The 18,503-nt window shown below is 52.9% G+C and overlaps 3 protein-coding genes across 4 annotated transcripts; 1 reads left to right on the top strand and 2 right to left on the bottom strand.

Annotated features, from left to right (window-relative positions):
* Positions 1 to 198: 198 nt before the first annotated feature.
* Positions 199 to 3,143, bottom strand: CDK4 (cyclin dependent kinase 4). Of its 2 annotated transcripts, none has more exons than XM_013046172.2 (8): positions 2,930 to 3,143; positions 2,242 to 2,376; positions 1,956 to 2,091; positions 1,672 to 1,839; positions 1,428 to 1,537; positions 1,126 to 1,176; positions 856 to 991; positions 199 to 609 (listed from the first exon to the last, which is right to left on the bottom strand). In XM_013046172.2, the coding sequence occupies exons 3-8, from the start codon at positions 2,085 to 2,087 to the stop codon at positions 517 to 519; spliced, it is 690 nt and encodes a 229-aa protein (XP_012901626.1). In that variant the 5' UTR covers positions 2,088 to 2,091; positions 2,242 to 2,376; positions 2,930 to 3,143; the 3' UTR covers positions 199 to 516. The 2 variants fall into 2 exon arrangements, with proteins under 2 accessions (XP_012901626.1, XP_004773325.1); XM_004773268.3 differs by having other exon boundaries at positions 2,242 to 2,478.
* Positions 3,144 to 3,415: 272 nt separating this feature from the next.
* On the top strand, positions 3,416 to 10,920 carry MARCHF9 (membrane associated ring-CH-type finger 9). Its single transcript, XM_004773292.2, has 5 exons — positions 3,416 to 3,555; positions 5,749 to 6,784; positions 7,806 to 7,961; positions 8,650 to 8,842; positions 9,105 to 10,920. The coding sequence occupies exons 1-5, from the start codon at positions 3,416 to 3,418 to the stop codon at positions 9,437 to 9,439; spliced, it is 1,860 nt and encodes a 619-aa protein (XP_004773349.2). The 3' UTR covers positions 9,440 to 10,920.
* A 1,877-nt stretch (positions 10,921 to 12,797) lies between these two features.
* On the bottom strand, positions 12,798 to 18,442 carry LOC101674682 (25-hydroxyvitamin D-1 alpha hydroxylase, mitochondrial). The gene is made up of 9 exons (XM_004773274.3): positions 17,228 to 18,442; positions 16,389 to 16,579; positions 15,668 to 15,870; positions 15,389 to 15,589; positions 15,133 to 15,305; positions 14,754 to 14,926; positions 14,474 to 14,552; positions 13,993 to 14,190; positions 12,798 to 13,676 (listed from the first exon to the last, which is right to left on the bottom strand). Exons 1-9 carry the CDS (start codon positions 17,441 to 17,443, stop codon positions 13,563 to 13,565), a joined length of 1,548 nt encoding a protein of 515 aa, XP_004773331.2. The 5' UTR covers positions 17,444 to 18,442; the 3' UTR covers positions 12,798 to 13,562.
* Positions 18,443 to 18,503: the final 61 nt, after the last annotated feature.

Raw genomic sequence — 18,503 nt, forward strand, 5'->3', positions numbered from 1 at the left:
ATTCAAAGAAACAACTTAAGTGCCTTTTCTTCTCTTGCCAATTGAGGGGCTCTCTGCTTGCCTATATAGGTCCTGTGACCTAGGGAGACTCTTATAAGATTCTATGAAATTCCATCTTCCAAATGGTTTTTCTAAATCCCCAAATGGCAAAACCCATCAGAGAAAGAAATATTTAAAAAAAAAAAAAAAAAGACCGTATTTCTTTGTTTTGTTTTGTTTTTCCTGTATAAAAAAGATCCCAATATCAAGATAGGAAAGGGGAGAACAAGGGACATACCCCTTGGTGTATGAAAATAAGGGAAGAGGAGAAGGATAAGCCACAAAAGGCAGGGAAGGAGGGGAATGTCATTAAGGCAGCCAAATATTCTCAGTAAAAAGTGGGAGGAGTTGTTTCCATAGCCTCAGAGATGACGGCCAAGATGGCCTTACTCAACTGGGGAGCTCTCCACTCAAGTGTTCAAAGAAAGGGAAATGACAGCTTCTCTTCTCTCAGTCCTGTCGCAGCCACTCCACTGCTCACTCTGGGTTACCTTCTGGCTTTTGTAGGTAAGAGTGCTGCAGGGCTCGGAAGGCAGAGATTCGCTTGTGTGGGTTAAAAGTCAGCATCTCCTGAGAAGGGGAGGCAAAGATCAAAGATCATGAAGACAAAAAAAAGACAGATAGACTTGCTCACTCCCAACAATACCCAGGATAGGCTGTTTTCTACATCCTTCTTTGTTGGTGGCCTATTCACAGCAACAGTAAAAACTCGCCCATGAACCAACCAAGTCTTAGTTACCGTGACGATCTGGGTCCTTTTTATACTGCTTCATTCCCACCCCAACCTCACCCTGTGCCCATGCCCAGGCCCAGTACCAGCATTAGCTGTGCTCCAGACTCCTCCATCTCAGGTACCACTGACTGCACCGGACGGGGCCCTCTGGGGGAAAAGGCTCCTCGGGGTAGAGATACATCTCGGGGCCAGTCATCCTCTGGAGGCAGCCCGATCAGGCTATAGGTAACAGGAGAGCTCTGGTCAAGAGGGTCCTTCTATAGCCCACAACTCCAGAGGCAGACCAATTGCCACCCAGGGCTCAGCAGAAAAAAGACTGAGAATAGAAAGTTTTCCCCATGCTGGTCACTTACTCAAAGATTTTGCCTAACTGGTCAGCTTCAGAGTTTCCACAGAAGAGAGGCCTAAAGTAAGAAAAACACAGGTAGCAGTCATTCTCAAAGATATGGTAGTGGAGTCATTTTTGCTAGTGGCTCAAAACCGAGGGTACTGACAGGAGAGGGATGTGAAGTTCCTAATCCAGGACATTTCAGTTTCTGGTTAGGAAGAAAATGGTCAGTGATACTTAAATGAAAGAATAGGCAGGGAATGGATGTGGTTTATGATTACGAGATTTAGGAAACTCAAGAGAATTCAGGATACTTGGGTCTCATACTTGCGACGAAACATCTCTGCGAAGATACAGCCAACGCTCCACATGTCCACAGGTGTTGCATATGTAGACTGCAGAAGAACTTCTGGAGCACGGTACCAGAGTGTAACAACCTTACAGGAATCGGAAAAGTACATGAGGACCCTATGGGTTATGATGAACCACAACAGCTTGACTAAAATCACAAAGCCCATGACTTCTCAACTGCTATGGTCAACCACTCTCCTACCCCCATCTTTCTACTGACCACAGGTGTAAGTGCCATCTGGTAGCTGTAGATTCTGGCCAGGCCAAAGTCAGCCAGCTTCACTGTCCCACCACTGGTCACCAGAATGTTCTCTGGCTTCAGGTCTCGGTGAACAATGCAGTTGGCATGAAGGAAATCTAGGCCTCTTAGAAACTGGCGCATGAGATCCTGGTTTGGAAGGGGAAGGAACAGAGGAACTGGAATCTAGGCACCATACCTGAAATCAGAACAGGTTCTACTACAAAGGTCTCAATGTACCTTCTATGTCTACCCACCCTACTCACCTTGATGGTCTCCACTGGCAAGCCCGGGGGGGGTGCCTTGTCCAGATATGTCCTCAGGTCTTGGTCCACGTGCTCAAACACCAGGGTCACTTTGGTCTCCCGATCAGTTCGGGCGGTGGCACAGACATCCATCAGCCTGCCCAGAACAAATGGTCACTCATTTACTTGATCAATCCTTTTGGACCCCCTATTTTCTCAGGATCCCCATTTCTCTCCTGACCACCACTCCCCACCAAAAGTTGTCTTTTCCCCTTTACTACCCACTAATAACCCTCCACCATCTCACCGAACAACGTTGGGATGCTCAAAAGCCTCCAGCCGCCTCAGTAAGGCCACCTCACGAACTGTGCTGATGGGAAGGCCCCCTCCAGCACCTCCTCCATTAGGGACTCTCACGCTCTTGAGGGCCACGAAGTGTCCACTGTGGGGATCACGGGCCTTGTATACCGTTCCATAGGCACCAACACCAATCTCAGCCACTGGCTCATATCGAGGAGTAGCCATTCTCAGAACAGAGAAGACCCTACAATCACAAAGACCCCTGCCACCGAAAATCCCTTCCAGAGTTCAGATGGTATGAACCTACAGCAATAAAGTGATTCCCACAAAAGACATCACAAAGACACCCCACCACCATCTCGTCCCTTCTCCAATCTTCCTTGAGGCTAGCCCCTCAGGCAACACAAGGACTCTAACCCCAACCCCTCCAGCCACGTAAAACCCTAAAATAAAAAATTCCTTTTCCTTTGGGACGGACCATCGCGCCCCGCACAGGGTTCCATCTCACACGACACACCCCCCCGCATCGAAGACCCGACATCCAGGCCCCAAAACTACACCTCCAAATGACCACAAAGGAACAAATTACACTCTGCCCCACTTCCCGCCGTCGAGCGACCCTTCCATAACTTGTCCGCGTAGGCAGCCGTGGAGAGCGAAAACCGTCTCCATTCCTGGGAAGGGGATATACTTACCTCACTCCGTGCCGGGAGTTGCGGGGGCGGCCCGTTATCGGGGCCGCGGAGCCAGATCCTGCAGCGCCATACACTCGAGCTCTGGACGGGTCAGCAGGACGCTACGGGCCCGACCATAGACACAGGCCGCAAGCTAGAGCGGCCCCCTTACCCCCACCCTCACCATGTGACCAGCTGCCAGAGAGGCGCGCGGAAACTGGCGGGGCGGGGCGAAAGCCGGACGTTCGGGGCACGTGACAAGCCACTCATGCGCAGAGGAGTACCCAGGAGAGGCTATGACCGGGAAGGGGGCGGGGAGGGGAGGGGGGCGGAGTGGGGAGATGGCAACCACGTGATCTGTTGCTACCACACGTGACCCCTTGACTTAGCTCTGAGGAGCAGAGGTGTGGTTACGCGGTGGCACACGTGACTGACTGCCAGACCCCGGCGGGGTTGGGGGGGCGGGCCGCGGAGGAGAAGAGAGAGGGTGGAGTCCAATGCGGTGCCATGGCAACCTGGGCCACCCAGATTCCCAACTCAGGGCTGCAGGCCGATCCTGAGCGCTGCTCCAGTCTCACTACACACTACACGTCTCTCATTCTCTATATGCTGGTCAGGGATCCGAAGAATGGGACGGGGAGCCAGAGGTGCTGCTGTCGCCTCTGTGCTTCACTGCGTGGGAAAACATTCTCATTTGTGTCTTTGTTTCATTCATTCACTCATTCAACAAATTTTTACTGAATGCTTGCTTCCTGTGTGCATGCGGGTGGTTTTTTTTTTTTTTTTTTTTTTTTTTTTTTTGGTGTCTCAGTCACTAGCCCTTTAAAGTAGTGATGAGGCTGTCTGTAAAGATGTAGCCAACAGTGTGTGTGGTCGTATAATAGAGTAGACAATACCCATTTGAGGGCAAAACTAGGATTAAAGGATTGATGGAGGGTAGATTAATGCAGTAATCCAACAGGAAGAGTGTCAAGGTAATGCCCTCCCCTCTTCTAACTTCCACCCCTTCCTGGTAGTGTTAAAATAATGCTTTCTGGCAGAGAAGGTATCAATGAGCAAGAGACAGGAATATTTAGCCTTTCAGGATCTTTCCAACACTAAGATGCTATGATTATATGTGTATCTGTACATGTGTATATATGTGTATTTTACACATTATACGTAGATGGATAGATACGGGAGTGAGCATGTGCAAGAAAGTTACTTCCACCACCACCTCAGACCCTAGCACTGCATGAGAACCATCTGTGCTCTTCTACAAACCCTGTCTGGGGTCGTTCTGCTTCTCTCTCTTCCCCATTGCAAGCTTTCTTAGCCCTTGCTCCTGCCCAGAACACAGACTTTTCTAAATAGCTTCTGTTCACAGACACCTAAGATAGACAACAGAGAGGTTTCTCTGACTTTCTTTGTCGTACTGGTTACTGGTTCCAGCTTCCTTTCTGATCTCCTAATCCTTTATGGGAATGAGAATAAAGAAGAAAGGGATCAGTATCTCATTTGCAAGAAATTGTCTAAAATCTAAAACCATTTTATAGCTCTATTTGCCACTTTCCACCTTTTAAAAAAATATTTTATTTATTTGAGAGAGAGAGATCAATGGGGGTGGGTGGGGGGCAGAGGGAGAAGCGTAGTCCCTGGGAGCAGGGAGCCTGGCACAGGGCTCTATCCCAGGACTCTGGGATCGTGACCTTAACCAAAGGCAGACATTTTAATGACTGAGCTACCCAGGTTCCGCTGGCCACTTCTTCCACCTTAACTTCTATTCTCCCTAACCATTTAGTGGAGGATATAACAGCTCAGGCTTGAGATGACTATAAACCCCGCTCCAGGGCAACATGGAATACATGTCCGTACAGATTCCCCTTCTCTGCATTCTGATAGTTGTAGCTCTGGGCCTTTGCAGGCAACTGCAGCTGGGACACTGGAAAGAAAAACCTCAAGGTCTAAACTGGCTAAGGGGCTTCTGACCTGAGGTGAATGTTTTATTGGCTCTTTTACTGGGACTGGTTGGTTTATAAACCTTGTGGCAGGTTTCCTACCCCTGCAAGGTCTACTTAGGCTTCACCTTTAGAATATTCTTTAGAATAAAAGTCATCCTCTATGTTGCCTTGAGTTCTAGCCCCCTTTGTGATTCATTCATCCATCCACCCAAAACATGTGAATACTTCATTAAAGCATCACTCTCCTTAATCACTTTTATTGAGGAGACTTAGTTTGGCAGTCTGTCCCTGGTTCCATACCCTCCCTTCTCCTGTTAATTACTCTTTTACTAATTAATTTTTTTCCAGTGCGTTTGACCCAAAGGGCTCCTCTGGAATCCCTTTTCCCTCAGCCTTGGAGAGTAAGGATATCAGTGTAAGGCAGAAATAATGTGATGAGGGGGAAAAACTGATTCTCAGGGTCAAGACCTCCATAAAAGCAAAACCAAAGAGCTGCTTGTGTGTAGGTATGTGTGTGTGGTATTCACTTCAGTGTAGGGTGGTGGGGCAGGAGAGTACCAGGAAAGACACTCTCATCCCTTAAGCACTCGTTTCGCTTGCTCATTCACCTCCCTCACACATTACAATTACACTCTTCTGTTTTCATACAATCCAACTACATCCCTTACACACTCATCTATTTTCTGCCGTCGGTCTTCTGTGTAAAAGCGTTTATTGCTTGAGTCCATCTCTTGCTCACCTTCCTCACCTCAGACACTTGCATAGCTCTTTCTTTGCACACTCCCATCTTGCACAAGCTTCTCCCTCCTTGATGCACCTGTCTTTGACCACTCACCTTCCATCCTCAGTCGCTCCCACCCCTCCCCCGACCCCCATTAACACACCTATTCTTTACCCGAGTGCACACCCCCCCTCCTTGGCCACTCCCCTCCCTCCACCCTCTCCCTGGCTCGCACACTCGCCCCCGCCTCTGGGGACACCTGCTCGTGCGGGGCAGGGCGGGGATGCGCAGCCGCGGCCACTTCTCCTCTCCCGCTCCCCGCCCCGCCCCTCCCTCCATCCCTCACCGGCTCCCCGGCTCCCGCCCCGCCCGCCCCGCCCGCCCGCCCGCCGCTCCGGGGGGGTCTCCGCCGCCGCCGCCGCCGCCGGAAGGAGCCGCCATTTGCCACCGCCGAGCGCACGGGCCGAGCCGAGTCGGAGCCGGGAACCGGAGCGGGACTGGAGCCAGCAGGACCGCGATGGGGGGCGGCCCCGCCGCAGAAGGACTGGGGCGCGTAACCCCGGGGGCCCGGCCCGCTCCAGACCCGGACCCGTGGGGCGCGGCACCTTGAGCCCCCCTCCCCGCCCCCTGCCCCGACCATGGCTGCCTGCCCCGCCGCCCCCGGGCCACCAGCCCTCTCGGCCCCGCAAGCCCCGGAACCCTGGCTGTGGCAGCCGTGAACGGCGCTCTCAGGCCCCGAAGACCCCAGCCGGGCTCGGCTCTCCAGCGCGCGCCCCCTTCCCGGCCCTGTCCTCTCCCTTCCCCCGCCGCCCGAGAGCCCCCCTTGCACGCCGCCTCCCGCCCCCCGGCGCCCGGACGATGCTCAAGTCTCGGCTCCGCATGTTCCTGAACGAGCTGAAGCTGCTGGTGCTGACGGGCGGGGGGCGGCCCCGGGCCGAGCCGCAGCCCCGGGGGGGCGGGGGAGGCGGCTGCGGCTGGGCGCCCTTCGCCGGCTGCTCGACCCGGGACGGCGACGGCGACGAAGAGGAGTACTACGGGTCGGAGCCGCGGGCCCGGGGCCTGGCCGGCGACAAGGAGCCGCGGGTCGGACCCCCGCCGCCGCCCGCGCCGCCGCCGCCACCCCCGGGAGCGCTGGACGCCCTGTCCCTCAGCAGCAGCCTGGACAGCGGGCTCCGAACCCCCCAGTGCCGAATCTGCTTCCAGGGCCCGGAGCAGGTCAGGCCTGGGTACCGGGCCGGGCGGGGAGGGGTGGGGGCGCGCACCTGGGGCGCCCGGGCCGACCAGGAACAGGGGGCGGGGCCTGAGGAGGCTGGGCGGGACCCAGGACCCAGAGTGGGTACCGGGTGCGTCTGTGGTTGGGGGGTGTTGGCTGGAGAGTCGAGGAGCGCACATTTGGGGTGGAGGGGGTCGGGTTCCCAGGGAAAGGGTGGGGCTTTCTCCTGGAGGGCTCAAAATCCCTCTCACCCATCAACGGGGAGAGCCTTTTTGCCCAACTTCTCTCACCCCGGGGTCCCTGTAGGCTGAGGGGCCTATTCACTCTGAAGTGGGCAGAGTGCTTCTGTTCCCCCTTTGAAGGGAGGGGCCCTGCTGACGCCCTTGCCTTACTCAGTATTTCTCTCCATGGGGCACTTTTCTTCACTTCCCATTCCGTAACTTTCCATCTCATTCCAAAGAGTACTCTTTGTTTAAATGTTATGGACAAAGTTGTCCCGGGATAGTGCTGGGAGTGTACCTACCTAATGAAAAATATTCCTTGATTAAAGGAATCAAGGAATCCCACACCCGGAACCACCCCCCCTTTTGATACTTGGAAACTGACGACAATAACCCATCCCAGTCTGCACCACATGTGTGAAATACTTTACAGCGATGGGAAGGAGGAGAAAGGCATGGCTCAGAAGCTCTGACCCTCCTGTCCCTTCAGATCCTAAGGAGTAGCTTTCCATTTGGGAAGCCTTTAAGAGCACCCTCCCTAAATTTGAGGAGAGGAAGAGACCCAGTCACTCTCCCACCCCATTTCTTTTTATCCTTCGTCTGTTTGGTCAGGGAAGTTTACCTTGAGCTCTAAGTTGTTTCTTTTTTGCTGTGGTCTTAGCCTCTTGCCCTGTTTTGGGTGAAAGGTTTGAGGTTTTTTTAAACGTTGGAGAATGACTGACCTGGAGAGGTTTCCCTCTCTCAGAGTGGACAGGAGTGGGGTAGTGACAGCTGACGAGGACCCTCCTCACTCTTCCTCCAGGGGGAGCTCCTGAGCCCCTGCCGCTGCGACGGCTCAGTGCGCTGCACACACCAGCCCTGCCTCATCCGCTGGATCAGTGAGAGGGGCTCCTGGAGCTGTGAGCTCTGCTACTTCAAGTACCAGGTCCTGGCGATCAGCACCAAGAACCCACTGCAGGTGAGGTGCGAGGAGAGAACTTCCATACGGGGGCAAAGGCCTTTGAGTAGTCAGAATCAGGGACTCTCCAGGGAGCCTATTTATCCGTTTCATCTTTCCTCAGTTACTCCTACCCACCCTTACCACAATCTCCTGTCTGCCTGTAAATCCTCCCTTCCTTCATTTATTCACATTTATTGAGTGCCACCTGTATTCCAGACACTGTTTTAGGCACTAAGACAGAAAAAAAAATTAAAAAAGCAGCAGCAGCGGAATATGGTGATGATGATAGCAAACCTGTAGTGTTTTCTATGGTTTTCTTGGTGTATAGTATTATCTTCATAATAATCCTGTTAGTTATAAAATTATGCCATTTTAAAGATGAGGACAACGATGCTCAAAGAGATTTAAAAGCTTGCCCAAAGTTACGCAGCGAGTAAGTGATGGAGTTAGGATTTGGAATTCAGACCTAGATGGTCTGGGTTCAGAGCACTTGCCTGAACCTGCCTTTCTAAAATAAGATGGGAAATGGTCTCAAACAAAGGGAAAAGTGCTCCGTACTAGGTCTGATCAGGGCAGAGGAGACAGATTGCTAATCCTGCCTGAAGGGGTGTCAGGAGGGCTCTGCAGCATCTTCCTCTTTAGGGCCACTCATCACCTGGCCCTCCTTCTCTTTCTGTGACTTTTTGGAGCCCTTTCTCCCACACAGTGGCAGGCCATCTCCCTGACGGTCATCGAGAAGGTCCAGATTGCAGCCATAGTTCTGGGCTCTCTCTTCCTCGTTGCCAGCATCTCCTGGCTCATCTGGTCCTCACTCAGCCCTTCAGCCAAGTGGCAACGGCAGGATCTGCTCTTTCAGATCTGCTACGGCATGTATGGCTTCATGGATGTCGTCTGCATAGGTGAGGGCACCTCTCTCCCCCTTATCTGCTCAGTGTTTTCCTTCAACTCACATACTTGACTTTCCCTGCCCATTCTTTCAGCTCCACAGCCACATTTTCTACCATTGGGAGCCTTGAGGGCTATCTTGGTGCCCCTCCCTTCCCTGCTTCTTCAGGCCTTTTACAGACCCCATCTCCTTACTCTGGAGAAATACTTGCTTTAGTATCTCTAGCCTAGGTCTGGGCAGCAGGTGACCCTGGATTTCTTATCCCTTTTGCTCAGGCCTCATCGTCCACGAAGGCTCCTCTGTCTACCGCATCTTTAAGCGCTGGCAGGCAGTGAACCAGCAGTGGAAGGTCCTGAATTACGACAAGACCAAGGACATTGGAGGAGATGCAGGGGGAGGGACGGCAGGGAAGCCGGGCCCCAGGACCTCACGGACGGGCCCCCCCTCTGGGGCCACCAGCCGCCCCCCGGCTGCCCAGCGCATGCGGACGCTCTTGCCTCAGCGCTGTGGTTACACAATCCTGCACCTCCTTGGACAGCTACGGCCACCAGATGCCCGTTCCAGTTCCCATTCTGGCCGAGAGGTTGTCATGAGAGTCACCACAGTCTGAAACTGAACTCCAGGAGCAGGGATCTTGAGTCGATGCATTGGCCAGAGATGAGCTGTCATGGCTGCTGGAGGTACCTCCTGGACAAGGTGTTTAGGGCACAGTGCCCCCACCACTGAGGATCTCTGGGGGCAACCTCAAGCTGGAGACATTGTCTGGCCTGTGCTACCCACTGGGTAGAGACACCTGGATGACATTCCAGCCCCCACCGATAGCTCCTCACACTCATCTTGGGGCAGCCAGTTGGCAGGTGGGGAGAGCATCTTTTCTTCCCTAGAGAACCGTCCTTACCTCAGCTCCTAGGGCCTCCAGTCCCCAGCTCCACCATGGTGACTTGGTGAAGGGGGACCAATGCCAGAAGAAAGGGGTTTTAGACCCCTTATTCCCCACCCTATGGCCACAGGGCAGCTGGCAATAAGACTAGTATACATTGACCTCCCGTTCCCTGCATGAGGGCGGGGGGGGGACCTCGCCCTGCTCCATCCCCCCATTGCATGGGGGGAGGGCATAAAGAATCATTTATATGCACGTGGAGACTCCTTTCTCATCTGGGGCTTTTCTGGAGGGTTGGGAGGTGTGGGGAGGTTTCTCTGCAGAGGTTGCAAATCCTAAATGCAGCAGTGGGTTCTGAGTTGGAGGTGTAACTCCCACTTGCGGGCGAATAATTCACAGTGGCTGCTAGGTGGCAGTGCTCAGAGGTGTCTAAGGGGTGGAACTGCCACCTGCAAGTTGTATGATTTAGGAAAAAAAAATCTCTCCACCGTGGCTTTCCTGTCTACCTCATAGGGTTGGAATGAGGATAAATGAGGGACAGGTTGAAAGCCATTGCAAAGAAAATTAATGATGGCGTAAAAAGATTTCTAGACTAGTTGGTGGTCCATTTGTTTCAAATAGTAGCTGGTTAACAAATTCCAGAATGTGTTTTTCTCCTGGAGTTTCACAGAGCCTTGGAAATTTGTGTTGACTGTCATAATACAAATGGAAATATGGGGGGAAATAGAAACTGCAAATATGAAGGATGGCGGTTATTTGCAAAAAAAGTAAGAGCTCCCACAACACCCTAAACACTGGGAGCTGGGGAAGGATGGAGCTATCCTTCTTGCTCTGGGGATCTTGTGGGTTCTATCAGTCCTTCCAAGATAATGTGTTCCACCCAGGGAAGTGGTGTGAAATGAATCTGGACTTATTTGGAGTGAGACAGAATGGATCTCCAACCTTGGCTTAAGCTTCTTCTATGGCAGTTCAGGGTCACAGGTCTGACCGTGTGGTATTCACTGGAAGGTGTTGTGCCTGGAGGCAGCAGTGTAGAGGGCTGTTGTTATAGAGAAAGGGTTTGGGAAGGACTGGTTAAAATGTGGGTCAGCCTGAGGCCTGCTTCCTTTCTCCTGAGGCCTTGGGGCTGTGTATTATATGAATTATGGTGTCTTTTAAGTGAACTATTCATCAGCAATTAAAATAATTACTTCATACATTGTTAAGTCAGATCCAGACGCCTTTCCTATTATTGGTCCTTTTCTCAGGAAGGTTCTGTTCTGCCTGCTCCCTGGGGATGTTTTGGGGGAAATGCTTCTCTACTAAAGGTCACACATCCTTGCCTTAGAAATGGTCTTCCCTGTCCTTCCCTAAAAGGGTCTTGGCTGCTGTCCATGGTGCTGGCACCAAGACTTAGCTGGGAATGTTCTCATTGAAACTAGACTCAGGTTTGAGTCACCTGGAAGTATTGAGGTATATCACTTCTAACCTCTGAGGAGATCAGAAAGAGGGGACAGAGGCAACTGCCCCATTTTTTTTCCAGTGGGATATTATTTCTGTAGAGAGACAACCTTCCATATTCTCCACCTGGGAAGACAGAAGTGCCAGACTTTCCTGATTTGCTGTTCACAAAATAGCTGGTGGAGGTCAGAAAGGAGAGAGCAAATCAGAGTGACTACTAGTAATCTATCCTGGCAAATATGACTGGTAGGTATGCCACAGGTGGGGTTTCTTGTGCCAGGCCCAGACTGTCCCTCATGATGGCCCTCCATGGAAGCTTAGATGTACTGAAGAACACACAAATACAAACACACCTTCTCCAATTCTACTCTGTGTCCTAAAACTGGGCCAAGCGAGATAGGATGTTTCCCTCCCTTTCAGTACCATTGGAGGTCTTGCTTGGTATGGGGGTTGGGACCAGCAATCAGTATGGTCCCTTCTCCTTCCCTTTTTCCAACCTAAAGAGATTTTTGTCACGAAGGGATGATGGGAACTGCTATCCTCCTCAAGTAAATCAGTCATACTTGCCCGATGAGGAATGTGGGTGTACAGAATTCTCGTCACTGATTCCAGGGGGAAAGAATGTGAGAGGAAATTGGGCTTATTCTCCCTCAAAGTTCAGATCTGCTAAAAGGGCACTCAGGTTCAACTTAAGCTTAGTCAAGGGGAGTGGGGGTGGACAGAGATACAGTAGAAGAGTCGAGAGGTAGGGCAGTGAAGGCACAAAAACCTTGGTTTCTGCATAAGGCCTCGGGTAAACTGTGCCCCTCTCTAGATCTTACAAAGATAGATGCCCTCAGAAGGCCCAGTGGCAAACAGTGTCTGTAGTCAAGGAGCCCTGTCTAGGGCAGGGGGCCAAGCTGGTGGAGGAGGAAGTGTCTCCATCTCCATCCAGCTAATTGGAATGGAGAGGAGCAGGAGGCAGGGGGGCAAGTCCTGACATGGGGAGGGTAATCTAGGCTAGAGAGGGGCAGCAGGGAGTGTGCTGAGAGATTTATTTGTATGGAAGATGAGTTAATCTGTATACATTGCAAGGGGAGAACTGTGCCCAGCCTCTGGGGGGGCCAGAGAATGCTGACTCAGGGAAACAGAGGATCCTTCTGCCCTACCTGCTTCTGCCTCAAGGCCCCAGGGCTTCTGGATGCCTCCACACTCAGCTTTCATCCTGTCTGTCTAACTTCACTTCTGTGCATGTATCCCTGTCTTTCTCTGAAGAAAATTACCTCAGAGCAACTTTTCCAGAGAGGGCAGATACTCTTTGGTCCTAGCAGTCCAGGTTCCAGAAGTACTTCCAACAGAGTCAGTTGCCTCTGGCCATCTTTGCAAATCCCTAGCTCCCCAACCCATTTCTACAGGCTAACCCTGGCATTACTTTTCACCACCACCCCCTTAATCTCTTACAGGGAGCCAAACTCTGGCTCTTCCCAGCACAGACAGAAACGTATTGGGTTTGTGAGGCAAACCACTCTCCCAGGTGTCTAGACCTCCCATTGTTACGGAGGTCACTGCCAGGACAAGAGAAATCAAAGCAGCGGATTTGGGTGAGGGTCTTGCCTCCTGGACTTGTAGGAAGTAGAAATGGAAGAGAAGTAAGTCAAAACCAAGGATGGAACATTTGATTCTTTTATTTCAAAACTGTGAATATTAAAAAATACCAATATATAAAAGGAAGGCTTAGAGGCCCAAAGGCGTCTCTGCCCAGGAACTAAGTGGTGGGACAAGCCAACCTCTAATGGTGACCAGAGAGTCAAGGAGAGTTTTAAAACATCATAAAGCAGGTGAGGGCTGACTCACCTTGCTAGAGAGAAGATGAAGAAAAAGGAGAGTAGACAGTTCCTGGTAAGCTGCTTATCCCTTCTGCCACATGGTTCAGATTCAGTCTGAGCCTGTATGGCACCACCCACTCAGGGGATATAAAGATGGAATAAGGTCTCGTTCTTCCTCTCAAAGAGCTCACACACAAGAAGAAAGACCAACCAGGTACAGACCAGATGCATAACTGAGTTCATGTCATGGTAAGTGCTTACCCAGCAGCTCCTGAACACTGTGGAAGCCCAAAAAGGCAGTGGTGGAATCCATCCTCAGGCCACCCAACACTATGAGTTCAGATCTGAGCTGGCCCTTGAAGGATGCGTATGATTGAGACCAGGAGAAAAGCTGAGTAGGCAAAGGGACTCTGGTTTTCTCAGGACCCGAAGGGTCAGGTCAAGGCATATTTCACACCTTGGTCAGGGCTGCCTCAAGCAGTTTGCTAGGGTCCTTCCAACCAGTCTAGTCAAATAGGTCTCAGGGGGAATCCATATCTCTTGGTCTTGTGGCTAATAAATCCCTACAATGAGAGAAAGGTTGATGGTGATAGCCTCCTTCCACAGGACTATCTGTCTACAAACTGTAGGTTGATGCTCCTCTCGGGTACCAGGACAGTCCGGGTCATGGGTCGGATTGGGGCAGCACCTGGCTCAGGCTTTACCTCAAAGTGGGTCAAGATCTGGAAAGAGAAGAAGAAGGCTCTCACTTTGGGAGGGGTCTATAATGGTGGGTTTGATTGCTAAAGGGTATTATTAGTGTTAGGTTGGTCAAATCTGAAATGACACCTGTGGTCAGTAGGGAATTTCTTAAGGGATTATAGCAGGGCAAAAAAATGTCCAAATATCCTTGCTCACTCTAGACTTAAAACAGGATTGCTAAGTTTCAGAGGATTAGGTTTACCAATTCATACATTTTGCTATGCTTGTCAAAAGACCTCATAGCTTTAGAGGGTCAGAGTCTCTCATGTCTGGGGAAGGTATGTCCAGATCACTCACCTGAGCCAAAGCCATCTGCAGCTCCAGCTCTGCCAGGCGTCTCCCCATGCAGCTGCGCTTGCCGAAACCAAAGGGAAGAGAGGCAAATGGGTGGGGGCCTGGACCTTCCCCCAGCCATCGAGCTGGACGAAAAGAATTTGGTTCTGGAAACTGGGTAGGGTCCCTTGAAGTGGCATAATGACACAATGTGACCAGCGTCTGATGGGGAAGGAACATAAACTTGTCAGTTTGGGCCCACGGAAGCAGGGAGGGACATAGAAAGAGGATATATGGATTGGAGAAAAGGCAGGCGCTGGTTGGTGATGGGGTAAGTTTTCTGGGGCTAATTTTGGAATGATTGCTCCACTGCACCATTACATTCCAGAGAGAGGCATTCAGGCCAAAGGGAAGGTGAAGGGCTTATATGGAGTGTTTGAAAACAAGATGGGGCCTAAGATTGTGAGGGATGGCTTAACAAAAGGGGCCCATCGGCTCTACTCACGTTTTTGGGGATAATATAGTCACCCACGCGAATGTCTTTGTCTGGGACACGGGAATTTCCAGGTACCACAGGATACAATCTGGATTGCAGAACAAGAGGGAAATAGCAAGGTGAGGCTGGGGGCTGTAGCCTTCCTCTTGACCCCAAGCCCTTGACATCCAAAGCCATTCTTGGTCAGGAGTATGCATTTTCCTTGCACTTCCTCCCCACTCCCATTCAGCATCTCCTTCCCCAGCCCTTCCCAACATTTTCTTTAGCTTCTCCTCTCCTGTCCCCTCACCTTAGCACTTCCTTGACTACTGCCTTCATCAGGGGCAGCTGGGATAGAGCAGTAGCAGAGGGGTGGGAATTGGAGCCAGGGCCCAGGGCCGCTGTGATCTCAGAGTGGAGAGCTGTCTGGACTTCAGGGTGTCGGGAGAGTTCATACAGAGCCCAGGAGAGTGTGTTGGATACCTGGGGGGAAAGCTGAGAGTCTCAGAGGTTTTGAGAGTGGACAGCCAGTAAAGCGGGCAGAATATGAGGCCGTCTGGAGTTCAGGAAATGTTAAGCCAAGCTGGACAAAAGGGTCACGGTGGATCCCCTGCAGCGGCAAAGTGGCCCCTGAAACTGGAGAGGCTAAGCTCTGGAAGTGGGGCTCCCAACATGGAGAAGAAACTCACTGTGTCCACTCCAGCCAGTAGCAGCTCCGTCACATTGCCCAGGATGGACGGAGCAGGCAACTCTTCCCGGAACAGGAAGTAGGTCAGGTGTGTCCCAGATCCCAAGTCCTCCTCAGGCTTTCCCTTGCTCCTCAAGGCTACCTCAGCCTCCCGCCTCTCCACGTGCTGCTGGGCTGTGTGGGGAAGGTACAGGGATGCCTCACCATCCATAAACAGCTTTATGTTGCCCTATCCCCACTTCATTTCCGGGCCTTACCAAATGCAAACATCTGGTCCCAGTCTCGGCAGAGGCGGTCCCAGGGTCCGGGCACGAGGCGGTGAAGCCAGCTGGGCATCGCCATGGTCAGTAGCGTGGACACAAACACCGATCCCACCGCGCGGATGAAGGTCTCTGTGTCGGGAGGCACTTCGGCCTCCAGGCAGCCCAGGCGGGAACCCAGGAGCACCGCCGCTATGCCTGGGCGGGAGGGGGCGCTGTCAGGGCACCCGGAGACCAGGCGGGAGCCTCCCATGCTTGCCCGGTCTTGGGACTCACCTTCTAGTCCAAATTTGTAAAACTCTCCAGCCACGTCCCGAACCAGGGTGGGCGGCCCAGCACCGCGTCCCCGTTGGTGCCGCAGTCGCCGCACAAGGTCATGGACCACGTCGTCCAGGGTCCCGGCATATCGGGAGGCCGCCTGAGGCCGGAGGAGCAGCGGGGCCAGGAGGCTACGGAGCTTTTGCCATTCTTCGCCTTCCCTGCGGGTGTGCAGAGAGGGGGCGCATCAGGGCGGATGGGGGTATGTGGAGGCGGCCAACCCGGCTGGCTGCGGTGAAGATGGAGCGTATTCGGCTGGGGTGGCCAGGAAAAGGATTGCAGCTGCTCCCTTGGGGTACAAAACCCTGCTCCTGCCTGCGCCTGCTTTCCGTCCCCCTTCCTCGTTACTCATTTCCTAGCTGGGGGGCAGGGAGGGCTGCGTTCCTGGGTAACTTGAGTCACGGAATCTTACATTCCATCTAGGTCCTGGTACCTTCGCCCCTTCAACAGATTTCCAGGATTCCGGACTCCACAAAGACAAGGAGATGGGTGGGGGACCAAGGCGGGGTTCTACCTGAGCCTGAGGGAAACAGGCTAGGGTGGGAAACACAGTGTGCTAGACGGTTGTGGGGGAGAGGCCAGTCTCCTTCCACACCCCGAGACAGACTGTTCCCAGACCAGCTACAGGAGAGGGACGCAGCAGCCGGGCGTTAGGGCTTTGGGGCCAGGGAAGACTCACGCGGTGAGCAGTCCGCAACCCCGCTGCTGGCGGCGACGGTGCTCTGCCCAGGGTGAGAAGCTGCAGCGCTCCGGCCGGGGCCCCTCCTGTCGCAAGAGCTGCTCGACGAGCGCGGGGGCTGCCACGTACACAGTGCGCACCGTCCCGAAGCTGGCCAACCACACCGGCCCAAAGCGCGAAACGCCCTGCACCTGGGAGAACCGGCATGGAAGACACTGGAGACCCCAGCCGGGGCCCTCCAGCTTGGTCCCTGTCAACGTCAAGGATGTTGGCTGGGTTTTGCAAGAGGGAGCTTGTTTCTTCACCGACTCCCAGCTAGAATATAGCCGTGATGCTGCAAACCCTTCCTCCTTTTCTTTCCCCCACTTCCCATCCCTAGAAGTTTGGGTGCGATGGGCAAAACGGAGGGCCTCTGCATAAAGCAGATATTCAGGACTTCTCTTAGGTCACCCGGGCTGAGCCGAGGCGAAGAAATCCTTGAAGGCTCCTCACGTGGACTATCTCAGAACAAACTCCTAGTAACTGAAGAGGAGCGCCTGTAGCTTTAAGTCCGACGCGCGGGGAAGGTACTGTGCATTTCCACCTCCCTGGCCACTTGTTCTAGACATACCTGGCCTCCACTTCAGTACCGTGAGAAGGCGCTTTTTGAGCGCACTCTTCTGCTGGGTGTGGGGTTGGACCCCGCGCAGGTCCAACCACCACCCGCAGTTCCAACTTTTCTAATTCATGGGTATCTGTTGTCACTGGCCCTCCTCCTACTTTGCGTACTAGTCCGTCTTTTCTGGTGTTGTCAAAGCCCGTTTCCCCAGCATTCCATTCCCATGAAGGTCCACCTCTACCTGCAGCTCATGTAGGCGTGACAGACCCCCCTTGCAGAAGAGTTCAGCAAGGAAGACTGGCATGGAGGGGCCTGGAATGTCCGCCAAGCTCCGGGGCGCTGAGTCGGAGCCTCTGGAACCCAGTGAGGTGCCCAGCTTGGGAGCACAGTGGATGCGCTGGAACACTCTGGAGGCCAGCTTGAGGGTCTGGGTCATGGTCTGGTTCAGGGAACCCATGAAGGAGAGGACTTCTCCCAGGCATCTTGCTTGCTTTCCTGAGCCCCTATTTAAATCTTTGGGTGAGAGAGTGGCAACGCCCCCTCTTCAAGCTCCTCAGCCAATCCCCTCCTAAGTGGTTGAGCTGAAGATTAGCACCCAGGCACAGTAGGCGGGGCTGGAGTTACCTTGCAGCTCTCTGGGGTCTCTTGTTCCTAATGACCCTCTTGGGAAGGGAGGTCTGCCTTGGTTCCCCCTTTCTGGGCTGGTGCCCTGGTCCAGTTGCCTAAAGATATCTTCCTGGTAAAGGCTCTTTGGTGAGGTTTAGGATATTGAGGTACAGAGTCAGTCTCTAGTATTCTTACTTCCCCAGGGAGCCAGGCCCTCTTGGGACCATTGTCAGGAATTCCCCACCCTTCAGCCTTCGGGAAGGGAAGAGGCACAGCTGTAGCCGTCTCCATATTCTTGGTATATGGGGCTGTGCCTTCTCCATAGCTAGGCAGAACTTGCTGGCACTCCCACAGCTTTCCCACCTCCTGTACCTGACACTGGGCAGATGGTGGGTAGGTTAATGGGTTAAAATGGCTCCAGAAGCCTTCATCTCTGCTCCTTGAGAAGGGGTTAGTCTTTTAGGTCAACAAACCCTGTCTTTCTAGCCATGGAAACCTAGGGCTTCAGGAGCAGAAACAAAGGAACCTTTCACAAATTAGAAAAGTTGAGAGACTTCTCTGGGCTCCTAGATGGAAGAAGGGCTACGTGAGTGCTCTGAATCTCCAGCTGACTCAGTCGTTTTGAGAGGAGGGGGGATTTCTAGTCAGCAGTCCATTTTTGCTTTTAGCCTCAGAATCCTGCAGTTTAGTTCTCTGCTCCTTACTCCTCCACCCTGCTGCCACTGGGATCTGTGCCAGTTAGCTCTGAAATTCTGGAATCGAAGGTCAACATGAAAAAGGAGAGGGTCTCCACCATCCCGACCCAGGACTCTCCAGAGACAGCAACAATAAAGACAGCAGATTCCTCAGGTCAAGTTTCAGGCAGGGAGAGGATTGGGGGTTGGGGATGGGAGAAGGCACGTGATACATGC

The sequence above is a fragment of the Mustela putorius genome, unplaced genomic scaffold, assembly GCF_011764305.1.
Source record: "Mustela putorius furo isolate JIRA1106 unplaced genomic scaffold, ASM1176430v1.1 tig00003988_pilon_pilon_pilon, whole genome shotgun sequence".
NCBI lineage: Eukaryota > Metazoa > Chordata > Mammalia > Carnivora > Mustelidae > Mustela > Mustela putorius.